At 35.3% G+C, this 14,325-nt stretch overlaps 1 protein-coding gene across 1 annotated transcript in view; it reads right to left on the minus strand.

The window, feature by feature from the left end:
- Positions 1–14,325, minus strand: part of CSMD3 (CUB and Sushi multiple domains 3) — a 576,345-nt gene that overhangs the window by 541,159 nt on the left and 20,861 nt on the right. Inside the window, exon 3 of the mRNA XM_018567203.1 lies at positions 1,104–1,403. Coding sequence (XP_018422705.1) covers positions 1,104–1,403 — 300 coding nt within the window. The remainder of the gene's footprint in view (positions 1–1,103; positions 1,404–14,325) is intronic.

Below are 14,325 nucleotides of genomic sequence, written 5' to 3' on the forward strand. Positions count from 1 at the left end.
CTTTCAAAATTAATGAGATATATATATCTATATATATATCATCATCATCATAGATCAGACTGTTACATGTAATGTATTGATCTCCCTTTGGTATCTTTTCTTTTAAACTGCTTTTTTCATATGATGGCTAAGAGTCCAATTTATATGTATGAAAGTGGTTGAAAGAATTTAGTTTCAGTTGAAATTCTTGGAAAAAGGAACTTGATTAAAAAGTGAAAATAAGATGCTTTATTAGAAATTATGAGGTATATCATTAGAACAGGTAAACATTTGATAATGAATTTTCATAAACTGTGTAGCATTTGCTGTACTGTGAAAATGAAGTGCTAAAATGAAAGTCTTAAATATGAAAATGTAAATGTTATTGCTTATTCCAACTCATTTGCTTATTTTTTTTTCTAATTATTAACATTTAGACTGATTTGCTAGGAATATAAGCCCTATATATAACTGGAAAATATGTTTATAGTTTTACTTAATTTTCACCACACAGCAAAATTAAAAAGAGCATTAATTATATTTAAAACAACCACTTCTGATTTTATATGGCTGGGCATTTATTTCACAAAAAAACTGCATAACTCATCTGCACCCCAAATATAAATGTGTGTGTTTCATTTTTAAAAGGACAATGCCAATATTTTACCTGTAAATTAAGTTTGCGGTATCCTACAAGTTTCAAGAAAGAATAGTACAAAATTAGGACAAGGTTGATTAAGAAAAATATTCAGTATATACCTCGTGGGGAAGAATGCACTTTTGATGCAAACATTTCTTCCAAAACAGAACTTACAATAAAATATATACATCATAATTAAATCCATGTTTATGGCCATTGTCAGTGATTGTCTTGTCATTTCATGCTATGACATATCTGCTTTGGAAATGTTCTATTTATTTTCTATTACTTTTGAAACTTTTTAAACCCCGTTTCATTCCTGGGGATGCTTTTATGGTGTAATATTCCAATGTTTTACATTTTGAAAGTGTTAATTTAAAGAAAAAAATGTTTTGAAACTTTTAGCCATGATATGACAAACATAAGTGACCATGGCCTTAATAAATGGCTTTTTAAAAGGGTCACAATAAAATAGCATAGATACCTCTATGAGTAACACCTGTAAGCTCTTTAGTTCTGTCTATCTGTACAGAATTTCTTGGCCGTCTTCGTAAGCTTTGTGTTTGTGCTGTTGGAGAAGACTGTAGATCCGTGATTATGCTTGATTCCAAAACACGTTCAACGACTTGGACCAGGATATCTTCTGTATGGCTTTTGTTGGGGGTAGCAGTTAAACAGGATACAGTAACATCAGCAGATGTGAGAGCAAGTGTTACAGCACCAGGAGTAGCCTCAATTTGCTCCTCCAACTCACCGGTGGTAGTAGCAGTTGTGTTGCTGAAACCTGTGGGACACATAGTGGCACTGGATGCTAACTTTTTCTTTTGAATGTTGCATTTTCCTAAATATTATAGTTTTTTCTCTTTCATAATGAAATGTCTAAAACTATATTTTAATGACGATATATGGCATGCAGACAAAATGACAACTATAACTATTACGAATCTGAAATATATAATCACCTAAGTGTTATAAAAAATGTTTACATTTTCTAATGCTGTTAATTACATATCTAACTTGTCAAGCATGATTTATGAATACATAGCCATGACATAGCTACAGTTATATTATAAAAAATTGATTGTCAAAAAAATAATAGCTGACAAATGTTTAAGATAGTGCTTAAAAAAAATATTACATACAGCCATTGTATAAACTATGTGCAATGTATTAACATGTGATAAACCAGGAATATTAGGATCAATTCACCATAATTCATGCTGTATTTTCATTAATATGTGTTAACTTATTTGCTTATTATTTGCTTATTTTCTTTCACTATAGGTTTCACTACAGGTTTTAGTTAATCAATTGCCTGATTTTTTAATGCATTTTATATTATCACTTTTGTGGCATTTTGAAGTTAAATGTAAAAAATATGACACATATTATTACCCCTTAAAAATGCTATCGCCTGACTGGAGTTAATTGGGAAGTTATATGAGATCTGTATTGGGATAAGCAAAAAATGTAACTATTTGATAGAGACATAAAATGAAGATACATCAAAACTATAAGAAACAGATACTTTAACTAGTTAAATAACTATTTAATACAAAAAAAGTAATATCTAAACCCACGCAATAATATATGTATGAGAACTGAACATTTTGATGAGAAAATTATTGCCATATAAAATAACAAACATTGTCAAAATAACTCATTAAGCGTAGCGAATTGACTTTACTGTTTAAAATAGTAAACTTTTTTCTGCACTTCTTAAAAAAAGATGTTATTAAAATACTGATTAGGTAAATATATATAGTTTAAAAGTTTTTTGCAAGTACTGTCAAACTTATATTACTAATAAAAAATAAAATATGTAAAGCAGAACATACTGAGCTGATTTTGCAGTTAATAAATTAATAATTATAGATCTTTTGGACTGCACTCAATAGACAGTCAATCACCTTGAATGATGCAACAGACTTTTAGAGAAATCATATATTGGTTTGCCTTGGCAAAAGAGCAAATAATACTTTTGAGAATAACTGGAAGCCAGTGACCCCATTCTAGAAGTCTGACCTGCATATTTATTTAATGTGATAGTGAAGCAGCGGACCTTGAAAAAAAAAGTACAATGTCTACTTCAAAACATGAAAATTACAATTTTAAAAGGAACCTGTCAGAATTGACACATGGGAACTGCCATTTCTGCCCTTGCATCCAAAAGTTTTTTTCAATATTTAGTCAGTTACCAACTTGGAACCAGCCTGAGCATATCAGGGGTCAGACCTAGGGATGAGGTCTGGGTTCACTGCTAATACATGTTAATCCTCTGTGTTCAAGGTTCATGGACCCATGATAAAGGGTATATGGAGTGATTAGTGTAGGACCTCTATGCTCTGGCATGTCTTTTAAAGTAGATGGAATCCTTTATTGAATAGGTAGGTAGCAAAATGTTGTGATGATAATGAGGTCTGATGAACCTCAATCTAAGTAGGGAAATGGGGAAGTTGTACTAAACACAGTGCAACTCTCATTTCTTAAAAAGTTGTAAGTCTGCAACAAAATGTTTAGATTTCAATCTGATGTCTGTGCTGCAGAAGAGGGTGACCACTTTGGAAGACCAAAGACCAGATTGAAACAACACATAGCCGGCATTATCAAATCCAATAAGCAATGATCACTGGCCAGGTATGACCACCTAAAGTTGCCACAAACACTTCTGGCCTGAAGAAGATCTGTTGGAGGCTACGGTACTTCCTGATGAACTGCTGCACCACAAGGTTAAGGACATGTGCCATGTAAAGTATACGTGCAATTTTTTTGCCAAAGGGTTGCTTGCAGGCTAATGCCTGGACCTGGAGAGCTGCCAGTAGCACTGGACCAGTGTTGCTCCTGTCTGCAAGACAGCATAGCAGCATTTGGCCTGGAATATTGCATATGCTCTAAACACATGGGAGGGACTGCTGGTTCCAAGAAGTCAAAGGATAAGGACCCTAGCTCTGTTTTTGAATATGGACATAATTTAATATCAGGATTTGCACTCCATAGACTTCAAAAGGGGTTTGTTGCTAATTTAGGGTTTTACAGACTTTAAGCAGGAATCTATGAACTGCCCATGAATCGAACCCAGGCAGATTTGCTTATTCCTAGGTAGGACATATGCCAATTCTTGTTTGCAGTTGTTTCCAGTTAATCCAGCAGCAAAGACAGAATAAGGGCAGTAACCACTGAATTTGCATGTAAAAAAAAGAACACAATGGCAAATTTTATTGTACATATCCAAAGATAAGTTTATTTTAGGTAAAGCAACATGCAGTTCAAAAGCAATTGTGCAGGTAGATGGGCATTGAGGTAGACATGTTCTAAATGATATATCTAAATTAGTCTACCAAGCTGGTTTTCTTAAAGATTCAGTCAGAATTAAGGAGACTGCACCTTAATTTGGTTATATTTTTGTGAGAACAAATACTCTGGCTTGGCATAAACATATCTATTCATAAATATGTTCTAAATAAAAGGTTCCTCTGACTATTTTTGATTTAAAAGTAGACTGATTGGTTTTGGATATATTTTTTGTTAATACAGTCACCGTTTTACTTCTGAAGAAGAGATCCCCAATACTCCCATAAGATAATTTTTACACTCAATTTTGGAAAACGAGTGGCATGACGCCTTCCGTCTATGGCAAATTAATCTTCAGAAATACATTGATGCTGGAGGGGACTACTTTGTACACTCCTAAAGTTTGGTGAGTCTAGCTTATATAGTTATAGCTTGTATAGCTTATATCGTTTCCCCGTATAATTTCACCGTATGGAGTGACCTATATACATAGTTACATAGTATTTGAGGTTGAATAAAGACATATGTCCATCAAGGGGTCCCTGTGTCATCTTGTTATTAGGAGTACCTGTACCCCTGTATATTACCGTTTCTCAGGAAATCGCCCAAAAGCTTCTTGAATGATTCCAGACTATTAGCTGGAATCACTGCTTGCTATATATATATATATATGTGTGTGTGTGTGTGTGTGTGTGTGTGTGTGTGTGTGTGTATACTGTATATAATGTTTTTAAAATTGCATCTTTATTTTAAATTTTTATATTTTATTACTAAGTAATAAAAAAAATACTATGCCTTTCTCTATATCTTCTAAATATCGTTGTGGTTTAATTAATTTTAATTTAAACAGCTTCTGATTAAAACTTGTATTGTACTACTGTGATTATTATCTTATATGTTGTATATCATTTGGGCTAAATGTTTTGAACATTTCCTTTAAAATAAGCTGATGTTCATTAAAAAAAATGTAACTTTTATTTTTATGTTTATCTCCACTAGATAAGGCTGCTGATTTATTTAGGTGTCACCAATCCAGATATATTTAGAATTTGATTCACACATTTCGTCAAGTTAATATTGAACTACAAAAAAAAAGTTATTTTCTCTTTAAAAGCAAATTAAAGTTTGCTAAACTTATGAACCCTTTGTAAAATGAGTCTAATTGAGCCTGTCTGCAGTTAGAACACTTCATACACTTCAACTTTTAAAAATGAATCTGTCTCCACATTATGATGCATTTCCTATAGTTAAAATTTTCACAGTGTGTCATTAAGTGACAACAGGACAATGTCAAGTGTGTGAATATAATGTTTTAATGTGCCATCTTAGAATGTTTGTATAGATTTATTGATGCTTTATCATCATAGATTTAAGTAATAATATCTAATTTTAATTTAACATATACTTGCATTTACAAACACTAAACACTAGTTTTCTTCTGCAATGATCATGCATGTGGCAAAATGTTTAATCAACATAGTTCTAATGTCCTTTAGTTCATTTTTTTAAGTTTGTTTTACAAATAAAATATACAAATGTTACTTTTCTGCTACTTGTATGCTTTCATATATCTTTTAATAATACCATGTGAATGATAAAGAATAAGTAAAACTGTAAGAAAACATTGACTTAAACATAGTCAACAATATCTTTGCTATATTTGTAATTCACAGTCTAATGTATCAACCTGCAGTTGATCATGCTGATCAATTGCAGGTTGCCATATTTAAAATGCATAGATGTAAAAAAAAGCAAGGATTTAAAGTTTTATTCTCCACCCTTAATTAAAGGGAACATTTCCAGTAAATAAAATATGAAATCTAATTATTCACACTAAGTATGTGTTATAGCAAATATTCTAGACCACTTATGCCTGATTGAAGTAAGCACACTATGTGAGTTTATCATTGTCACATAATTTGTTATGCGAATGGGAACAGGAAGAAAATTGATCACTGCCCATCCTTTTAAGGAAAAAAATGCTCACTGAAAAATCTCAGCAAATTTTTTACCTTGTATAAAAATATCTGTACATGATATTGATCATTTTTAATACTCAAATCTGCATGTTATCATTTAGAAGTTAAACAGTATACTGTATGGCTCGATGTTGCATTGCTTGCAAACATCTAACAATGTATTGATGTTTTAAGTGGTAAATAGTACATTGTTAATGCAAGTGTGGTTAGAGAACATAACTTTTTTGTATGGCTTTAAATTAAAGCAGATTAGTCTACTTAACAGCTTCAAAATGTAAAACATATTTCTATTTTCATGCTATTTATTATATTTTATTGTGCAGTAAGCTAAAGGATAACTAAACCCAATAACAAAAAATAAGCCTGAAAAGGTAAGCAGGTAAGCTGCATTTTTTTAACTTTTGTGGTATTTAGATACACTGTAGATATTAAAATATCCCTTGTTATTCATGCATGCTACAATTAATTATTAATAATATGGAAAAAAAGTATATACTGTATATACTCTTAAAGTGAAAGTTATGTTTGCTAAAGATCCTAGCAAAACCTTTAGGATCATTATCATATATACTCTTGCACATGGTCATATGTGAACATGCTGGGTATTACAGCCTGCAGTTTCATTACTCAGGGTAGGGTCTGATATGAATGTTTTGTGTGAAAGTTCATTTTTAGATGTTAGTCCATTGATAGTCCATTTATAAATGTTAAAGTAAAGGAAGACCACTGTCTAATCTATCTTTAGACTGATTCACAGGGGTTGATTTACTAATCTTATAAACACACCACGAACATGTATACACCTCTGTAGTGTGTTCCCTCCCAGCATGATCTATGGGTGGAATCTAAACACCTTTGCAGTGTGTACACACCCAGCCGGTGTGTTGTGCAAAGCCTTGCATGAATTCCAAGGTGATGTTGTGTAAATTAGCTCTATGTTATGTTGCTTGTGTTGATGAATGCAGGAATGTAAATGCATGAGCTAACCATTTTTGTCTAAACTGTGAAGCAGCATTATATATGGATCATGTGCATGATTTTTCCATATATGGCATTAGTGGAAATGTGCTTTTAGAGACTTTTTGGTTGATAAATATGTTTTGCTGTGTGAAAATCACACGCACCTGGTGTGTGCGTGTGTTTAGATTAGTAAATCACCCCCACACTGTCAATTGTGGGGATTATCCTAAAACCCATCGCTTTTACAGAATTCCAGTCCTGTTTTCCGGAGAGATGGGATCTTGCAAATGCACCTACTGTACCTTTATTTTTTTGCTATTTAAACTCTTAAATTAGTAGGTTTTCTATTTTAGGGATTAAGACAGAAACAATTCATGATCATTTCAGAAAGAGAAATATCTAAAGTATAACGTTGTCATGCCATGCTGGATATGCTATAAGCACTGTCAGTTTTTGGGGTTGTCTATATGACTTAGATGATAACATAAGAAAATTAAAGTAGTAATAAACTTTCAAACTTTTTTCAATTATGGATCTAGATCAAACAAATGTACATTGCCCAGCAAAGCATTGCTTTACATTTTTGCCCAAAAACTTACAATCATCATGTTTCTGAACAGCTGCTTTTTAAGTCTCCTTGAACTTCCTGTCCTATACTAGCACACACAAGGTTGACTGCATAGCACTCTGCTTCAGAAAGGAGTCACTCTAAAACAGGAAGTGTGGGCTCATCTAAACAGTGAGCTTTGAGAGAGATCTTTTTTTATCAGAAGCCTATGGATATTGCTGTGTAAGGTCATTGTCTCTATTGCTGAAAGCCATCATACAGATGGCTGAAGTTTCACACTACATATTTAGGTAAAAATGCTGTTCAAAAACAAGCTGTAATCAAAATTACAGTATTCTTTCAGAATGCAGGTAGTGTTTAGACAGAGTTATAACACAAGAGAACACAGAATCAAGTGCCATGCTGACAAACAACAGAATACATAGAACAGGCCTGGGATGTAGCCAGAATTACTATTGTAGATTGAATCATAAACATCTGAAAGGTTGTAATGCAAAGGTATGGTTCTATTGGTGTACTCTTCATCAGAAGAAAGTGATACTTATAACACAGATGACTAGAGTAAATCACTAGAAGTAGGGTACATTTGAGTTGAAGGGCTCCCACCCGTAAATCCACTTCCATGTCCTTTCTTTTTGGCAGAAGAGAAAAAGGTTGTTGATTTTTAGATCAATGGCATTTTTGCAGGTACCAATTATCTTTTTATTCCATCATTCCATACTAATTTCAGGTTGGCAAAGAGACATGGGAGTAAAAAGGAACTTTATTGTATAATGATTGTAAAGATTAGGTGATGACAAAAGATAATTTGCTGCAAAAATTGTTTAGTGTAAATTTTGACCAGGATCTAGCTTCATTTTTTTTCAAAACTTGCTTGATCAAGTTATCTGTCAGCAGTATGTAGTGGAGACAGGAGGAGAAAACTGCACCCAGAAAGAATGCAAGGAGATAGAGGCTGGAAGATTTCCTGCAAAAAAAATCTAAGCCAGAGCAGAAGCTGCAGGGGAATTTATTTTAAAGGAACAAAATGCACCATTGGAGAGAATCTGTCAGCAACCACCAAATACCCATACATTTTCTGATCAGAGGAAGATCAATCATGAAATCTACAAATATATAACACCGTGATTAATGTTTAATAATTATAATGTTTAATCATTATAATGTTTAATCATTATTAATTTTTTATACACAGACTGTACAGGCAAGCAGCAAATGTTGAACTTTGTCTCCAAGCAATGCTATTGGGGTCAAAATGCTATGGCATAAAGGTCTTCTCTGTATATATTTGGTTTAGTTGACAGGGTATAGTTGATTTCATGTACAGTATATCACATGTATTAGGCAAATAGCTTCAGGATCAGAGTCATCATATTGAGACTTGTTTTTTCTCTGTTAGAGATAGTTAGCAATTACATTAAATTGTGAAAAAACAAAGTGCAGTTGGTCTAGTGAAAAAACAGCATTTGAGCTGTCTGCAGTGTGGCATTGCAAGGCAATGCTACTGTGTAATTAGGCAGTATGTTCACCCAGCTCTCTCAGCCAGAAGGACTGCAAGGGTCCAGAAAGACAGCAGTAGAGTTCAGTGGTAGGTGGTGTGTGCGAGAGGCACATGAGATAGCTTGTGAGGCTTAGAGAGACAGAAAGGCCAAGAGGGCCAGTGACACACAGGAGTTTTAGATCCACAGGAGTCACACGGGAAGTGTGGAGTGGCCAGAACTGCTGGTGTGGGAAAGGCTCTTTGGCAGTGCTAAAGTGCACTGAAGGCTCCTGGAGACAGTTTTCTCTGTGGGGAAGTACCCTGAAAGTCCTGAGTCTGGGACATCTTGTCTATGTGAGACACTGTGTTTGTTGAGACTGTTCATATAATTTTAGGGAAGATAGCCAACTTTATGTTTGTTATGCTGAAGATTAGTGTCTTTCTGGTTGTGAAGAATGAAGAGACTGTCCTTTTATATTAAAATGGCTTCAGGTTAGGAATGGTCACTATGCACTCACCATTGTGCTAAGTTCCCCAAATATCACAGCAGGTATTACAGATGATGGTGTTCTTTATCAATAATTGGTGCACATCTGTCTTCTTTCAGTTGGTGAATCCACATTCCAAGAGGGAAAGTTGTTCCTGAGTAACTGACAGTTTTCACTGGATTTTTATTTTATTTGCAAAGCTTTGCTATGTTGGTATGCATCCATGACAATGCCATATACCTCAGAGAAAATGTAGGGGACCAGGTTGGATATGCAAAGCTTCCAAGGATCCAACTTTAAATTCTGCAGCTTATATTTGATAATTATTGATAAATAATGGTTTATCAATTGAATGACTTTTAGGCCACACTTTTAAGGCCATTTATTTTGCTAAAACCTTGTCAGGATCCATCTGCAAACCATTAACCAAAATAATGTACCCAATGAATATAATTTGCCAACTTTTAAAAAGTCAGTTCTCTAACTTAGCTTATCGGCCGCGATCTCATGCGGACGATCGCATTGCGGCTGGAGGGCGTGGCTATGGTGCCATTCACTTCAATGGACCACCACAACCCCTCCTGCCCCACAACATAGTGAGCCTGGCCGCAATGCGATGCAGTGCGTTCTGGCTGGGATAGGGCTGGAACGCACTGTATCTGGTGTGAACGAGGCCTTAATGTTTACAAAATAACAAGATGCATCCATGTACATGATCATAAACTGATGTCCCCAGATATTGCTGATGAAATTCCTGTTCATTACAAAAGTTTAAATTAGAATTTGTCACTACAGTTAATTTATTTCTGATGAAGGCTGCCAGTGTCTAACTTACAAACAGCAAGCTAATTCCATAGCAATAAATTACCTGCTACACGTCACTGCAAGTGAGGTGACTGCCTTGAAAATAGTATACAGCTAAGCTAACTCCCTTAGCTTAATGATTGTGCTGAAAATTAATTTTGTCCAATCTTGTGCAATGAAAACAATGAAAAAACCCCAGTATTTTTGGTTCCACGTGATTGGATGATGGAAGTTAACAGAACTTCACCACATTCGCTAAGGGAAAAACTCCCTTGCAAAGTGAAAATTCCCATTGCACAGTGACAGCCTATTTGCCTTGAGTAAATCAACTCCAATGTCTCTTTCTAGTCTAGATGTTTTACGTTCTTCAGCAATGTGCACATTTTTGAGTCTGACCTCTTAACTGTTCATCGGTGAGTGGTATAACTGGTGGAACATTAGGGAAAGAAAAAGTAAGTGTCCCAGGGGTTTCTGAGATCTTTCTTGGAAGTCACTTTGATGGACAAAGTCATGCAGATTATATTGAACTTTTAAGCCAACCAACTTGCTTTTAATGCTCTTAGCCAATCCATGTCAGAACAGGTTAGCTTCAAAGTAAAAATGCAAAAGGACACTGCATACTGTGTGCAATTAAAGAACCTTGGTGTAGCTGTAGGGACTGGAATGCAGGACAGGAAACACAATCTCATCTTGGATGAAGCAGACAATACACTTCTTGACATTCACCAGGAAAAAAGATTATGTCAAAAGTGCTACTTCTTATTCCACAATGGGGAGATCCAGGAAAGAGTAACTTGAGGCTACCTCCTATGGTTGATCAGAAGAGATGTTTTATGGATGAAATTCAAGATGAACCTGACACTGTTTTTTTCCACAGATGACAGCATACAGCCAACCAGGGGACAACAGTAAAACAAAGGACAATAGACAAAACTGTAATTAGGAAATAAAATGTTATCAGGGCAGGAGACATCCAGGCAGAATCACATTGTAAGCACAGGACAGGGCAGACTCATACTGTAGGTAAATGTTAACGGGTGGAAGTAGAGAGAGGAACAACAGAAACCAACAGAAGGGTTGGATCATGAATAAAATAAGAAAGTAAATACTGAAGCTTAAGGATAGACTAAGATAAACCCTTTTGCTTATAATTACTCTCTGGTGCCTGATTATGTCTTAGGAATGATTGACAATGCCTCACATGCTGACCTTAGGAAGTCCTCTAGACGGTGTAGGTGCATGCCTTGCCAAAAAAGAGAAAAAAAAAGAGAGACAGATGTTGGGACCATAGACAGCTATTGGATTAGAGAATCCACATCAGCGTTAGGTGAGCTAGCAATTTGCAGCAGCGTTACTCATCTATATTCTGTTACTCCATCTTTTAAAAAAAATAGACTATGCATTATACATAGGACTGTTTATTGTTCTTCACCACTCTTACAGTATTATTGTAAGTAAACTGTTTTCCCTTATATGAAAACTATAATGAATTTCGGTCAATTGTGTTTTAAAAATGTGTTTAAAGTGTATACATTTACAAACTGATATTTTATATACATTTTAAAGTAGGTTTATAAAATATTTATGGTGTGACTAAGAATTTATTTCAAGGTGTAAACTGTGCATGGACCTGTATTTGCAATGCATCCTTGCAATGAGACTTGCTTAGTGCTTCACCTGGTGGCTAAAGGAAGTAAATAGGAAATACTCAAACACTGCAATACATTCAGTATTTCCTATTTACATGATAAAAATACAAATATTTTTAGGAAATTTGTTGTTTTAGTACTAAACGCACACAAAAAAAAAGAAACACATTTCGGCCAATATCCTTATATTTGTTACTGTCATTGTGTTGTATATTAGCATATACAAGTTTTTTTATGTTAAAGAAGAACTCTGGTCATGTAAAAAATTAACCCTTGCAGAGGGGCTACCGCAGAACTGTGAAGGGTTAAGTGCTGCTTTTGGTCTACTCACCCAATCCTCTGTCCCACGGCAGTGACTGCTTACCTCTCTCCCCTTCCACTCTGGCTGTGGACTGTCCCTATTACTGAGGGGCGTGGTTACTGAGGGGCGTGGTTACTGAGGGGCGTGGTCACTATGGGGCGCTGTAAAGCTTTCTCGCACAGGGCGCTTAAAGACCTAAGGCCGGCCCTGCCTTGACATGCCCACATCCAATGCAAGTGAATGGATGTGATAACATCATAAGTCTTTAGACCGCCAGAGCCCAGGGGAGAAGAGGATGTGGGGACCAGTCTAGAAGTCAGGCAGGACAGAGGATCAGGTTATTTATTTTAGACTGCAGACCAAAATGAGTGCCTAACCCTTGCTATGCAGGAATAGCCCCACTGGAAGGGTTAATTTTAATGTGCCTTGAGTTCTTCTTTAAACTCATCTTGCATTGCATTATCCCATATTGCCATGCTATTGTCAGCTATTGCAACATATTTTTTTTCTCATACCATGATGGTAAAAAATGTAGCCTATAAATTTCACTATGAAAGAACCATCCAATTCCTAATCTAGATGCACACATGTATCAAATTATCTTTCTATTTGTGTTTTATTAGAGTTTATTGTGCATCTCCCATTACAGTAAAATAAGACTGGGCACAAAGCTAATGAAACCTTTTTTCTTCATCGGGAGCATATTGTCAAGGATGATAAACTCGTGAGGATATGGGCCAACATGGTGTCCATTTTAGAATGTTCCTATTACTGCAGTCACTCTGTTCAACTTCACTCTTCCTGGACACTATTACGCAAAACATTTTGATTCCTCTTTTACTTGTGTCTAGAATAATTGATAATGTATCACAGTAGATTACTGGCACGGATAAAAGCCAGGCACAAAGATATAATCTGTGCTAAATTAAAGACTGCTATAGGTCTTTTCTAGGCTGACCTGTCTATTGCCTAAATTAGAGCTCAAAATTGACACTTTCTGGGCTTCTGGAGGAGTGTAAAACTGTTACTCAACAAAATCCTTTTCTGCCATGTATTCCTAGCATAAAGTATTATATGAAGGTTTTAAAAGTCTGTTATCAGCACCGACTTTAGACAGGAGATAGGCTGTGTACAGTAGTTTAATGTAGAAGTTTTCAATCGCCTTTTAACCCAGATAGATAGAACCCGGGGGACACAAACCCCCACCTGCTCTGAGTCCATGGCTACCAATGCTCCTCAAAATATGTTATGAAGAGATGTGGTTAAACATTCCCTTAAATGCACTAAAATGACAAATGACACACATGTCAAAGATTATCTTAATAAACATTCCACTAAATAGTGCCAAAATATTGATCACATGATGTCTGATTCTATGGCTGTGTCAAGACACAATGCTTTTTGGTGTTCTGAGACCCCTGCATCGTGATCTCACTTTACACCTTCTTTCCTGGCATTATATCTGAGCATTTTGTGCAATGATTGCAGCTTATTCCTGCAAGTATCAGTCTCTGATCATATGTACAGTAGGTACAGCAATGCAACTGTATCTGTAGTAAAAACTAGTGTAGCTGCAGGGAAAATGAGAAAGCGTGTGCTTAAGTTGGTAAGTATAGAGGAGGATGTAATGTAGTGAGTGCTTGTAGAAGCAAGAGCCAAATGGCTCTTTTGCCTTTCTGATGTGCTCCTAGCTTGTAAAAAAGCATGACAGGGCTTAAAACCTAAGTAATTGTAAATGCTGTTTTTTTTTATACTGCATGCCTGATTGAAGAAAGTAAGAAAGCTTTTTTTTTTCTTTTCAAAATATGTTGTAACACCCTCATTGCAGGACATCTTTGCTTTGGAACTTTGTAATTTTCCCATATTGATGTTTACTGAGCAGGGCACATTTTGGACTGATTTGGTGTGCGTTTCAACTACCCAGATAGCAAGCAATTGAGCTGCAAGTTTGAAAATGACTTGCTAAACTATTTCTAGACTTGCCAAGCTTCACAATTTTGTTGCACAATTACAGCAAGTCTGCATTGCAAGTTTCCAGATCAACGTGCTTTGAAAAAGTGCTGTACACTTGCAGAGCTCTTGCTAAGACCTGCAGGACTGTAGACTTGCCAAGCAAATTTGCTACAAATTCAAAAAGTGTCAATTAGAACTTGTGCTACAAGTGTTCTGCAAGTCTACAACTTGCC

The sequence above is a fragment of the Nanorana parkeri genome, unplaced genomic scaffold (assembly GCF_000935625.1).
Source record: "Nanorana parkeri isolate BGI_ZX_2015 unplaced genomic scaffold, ASM93562v1 scaffold1019, whole genome shotgun sequence".
In the NCBI taxonomy this organism is placed as follows: Eukaryota; Metazoa; Chordata; class Amphibia; order Anura; family Dicroglossidae; genus Nanorana; species Nanorana parkeri.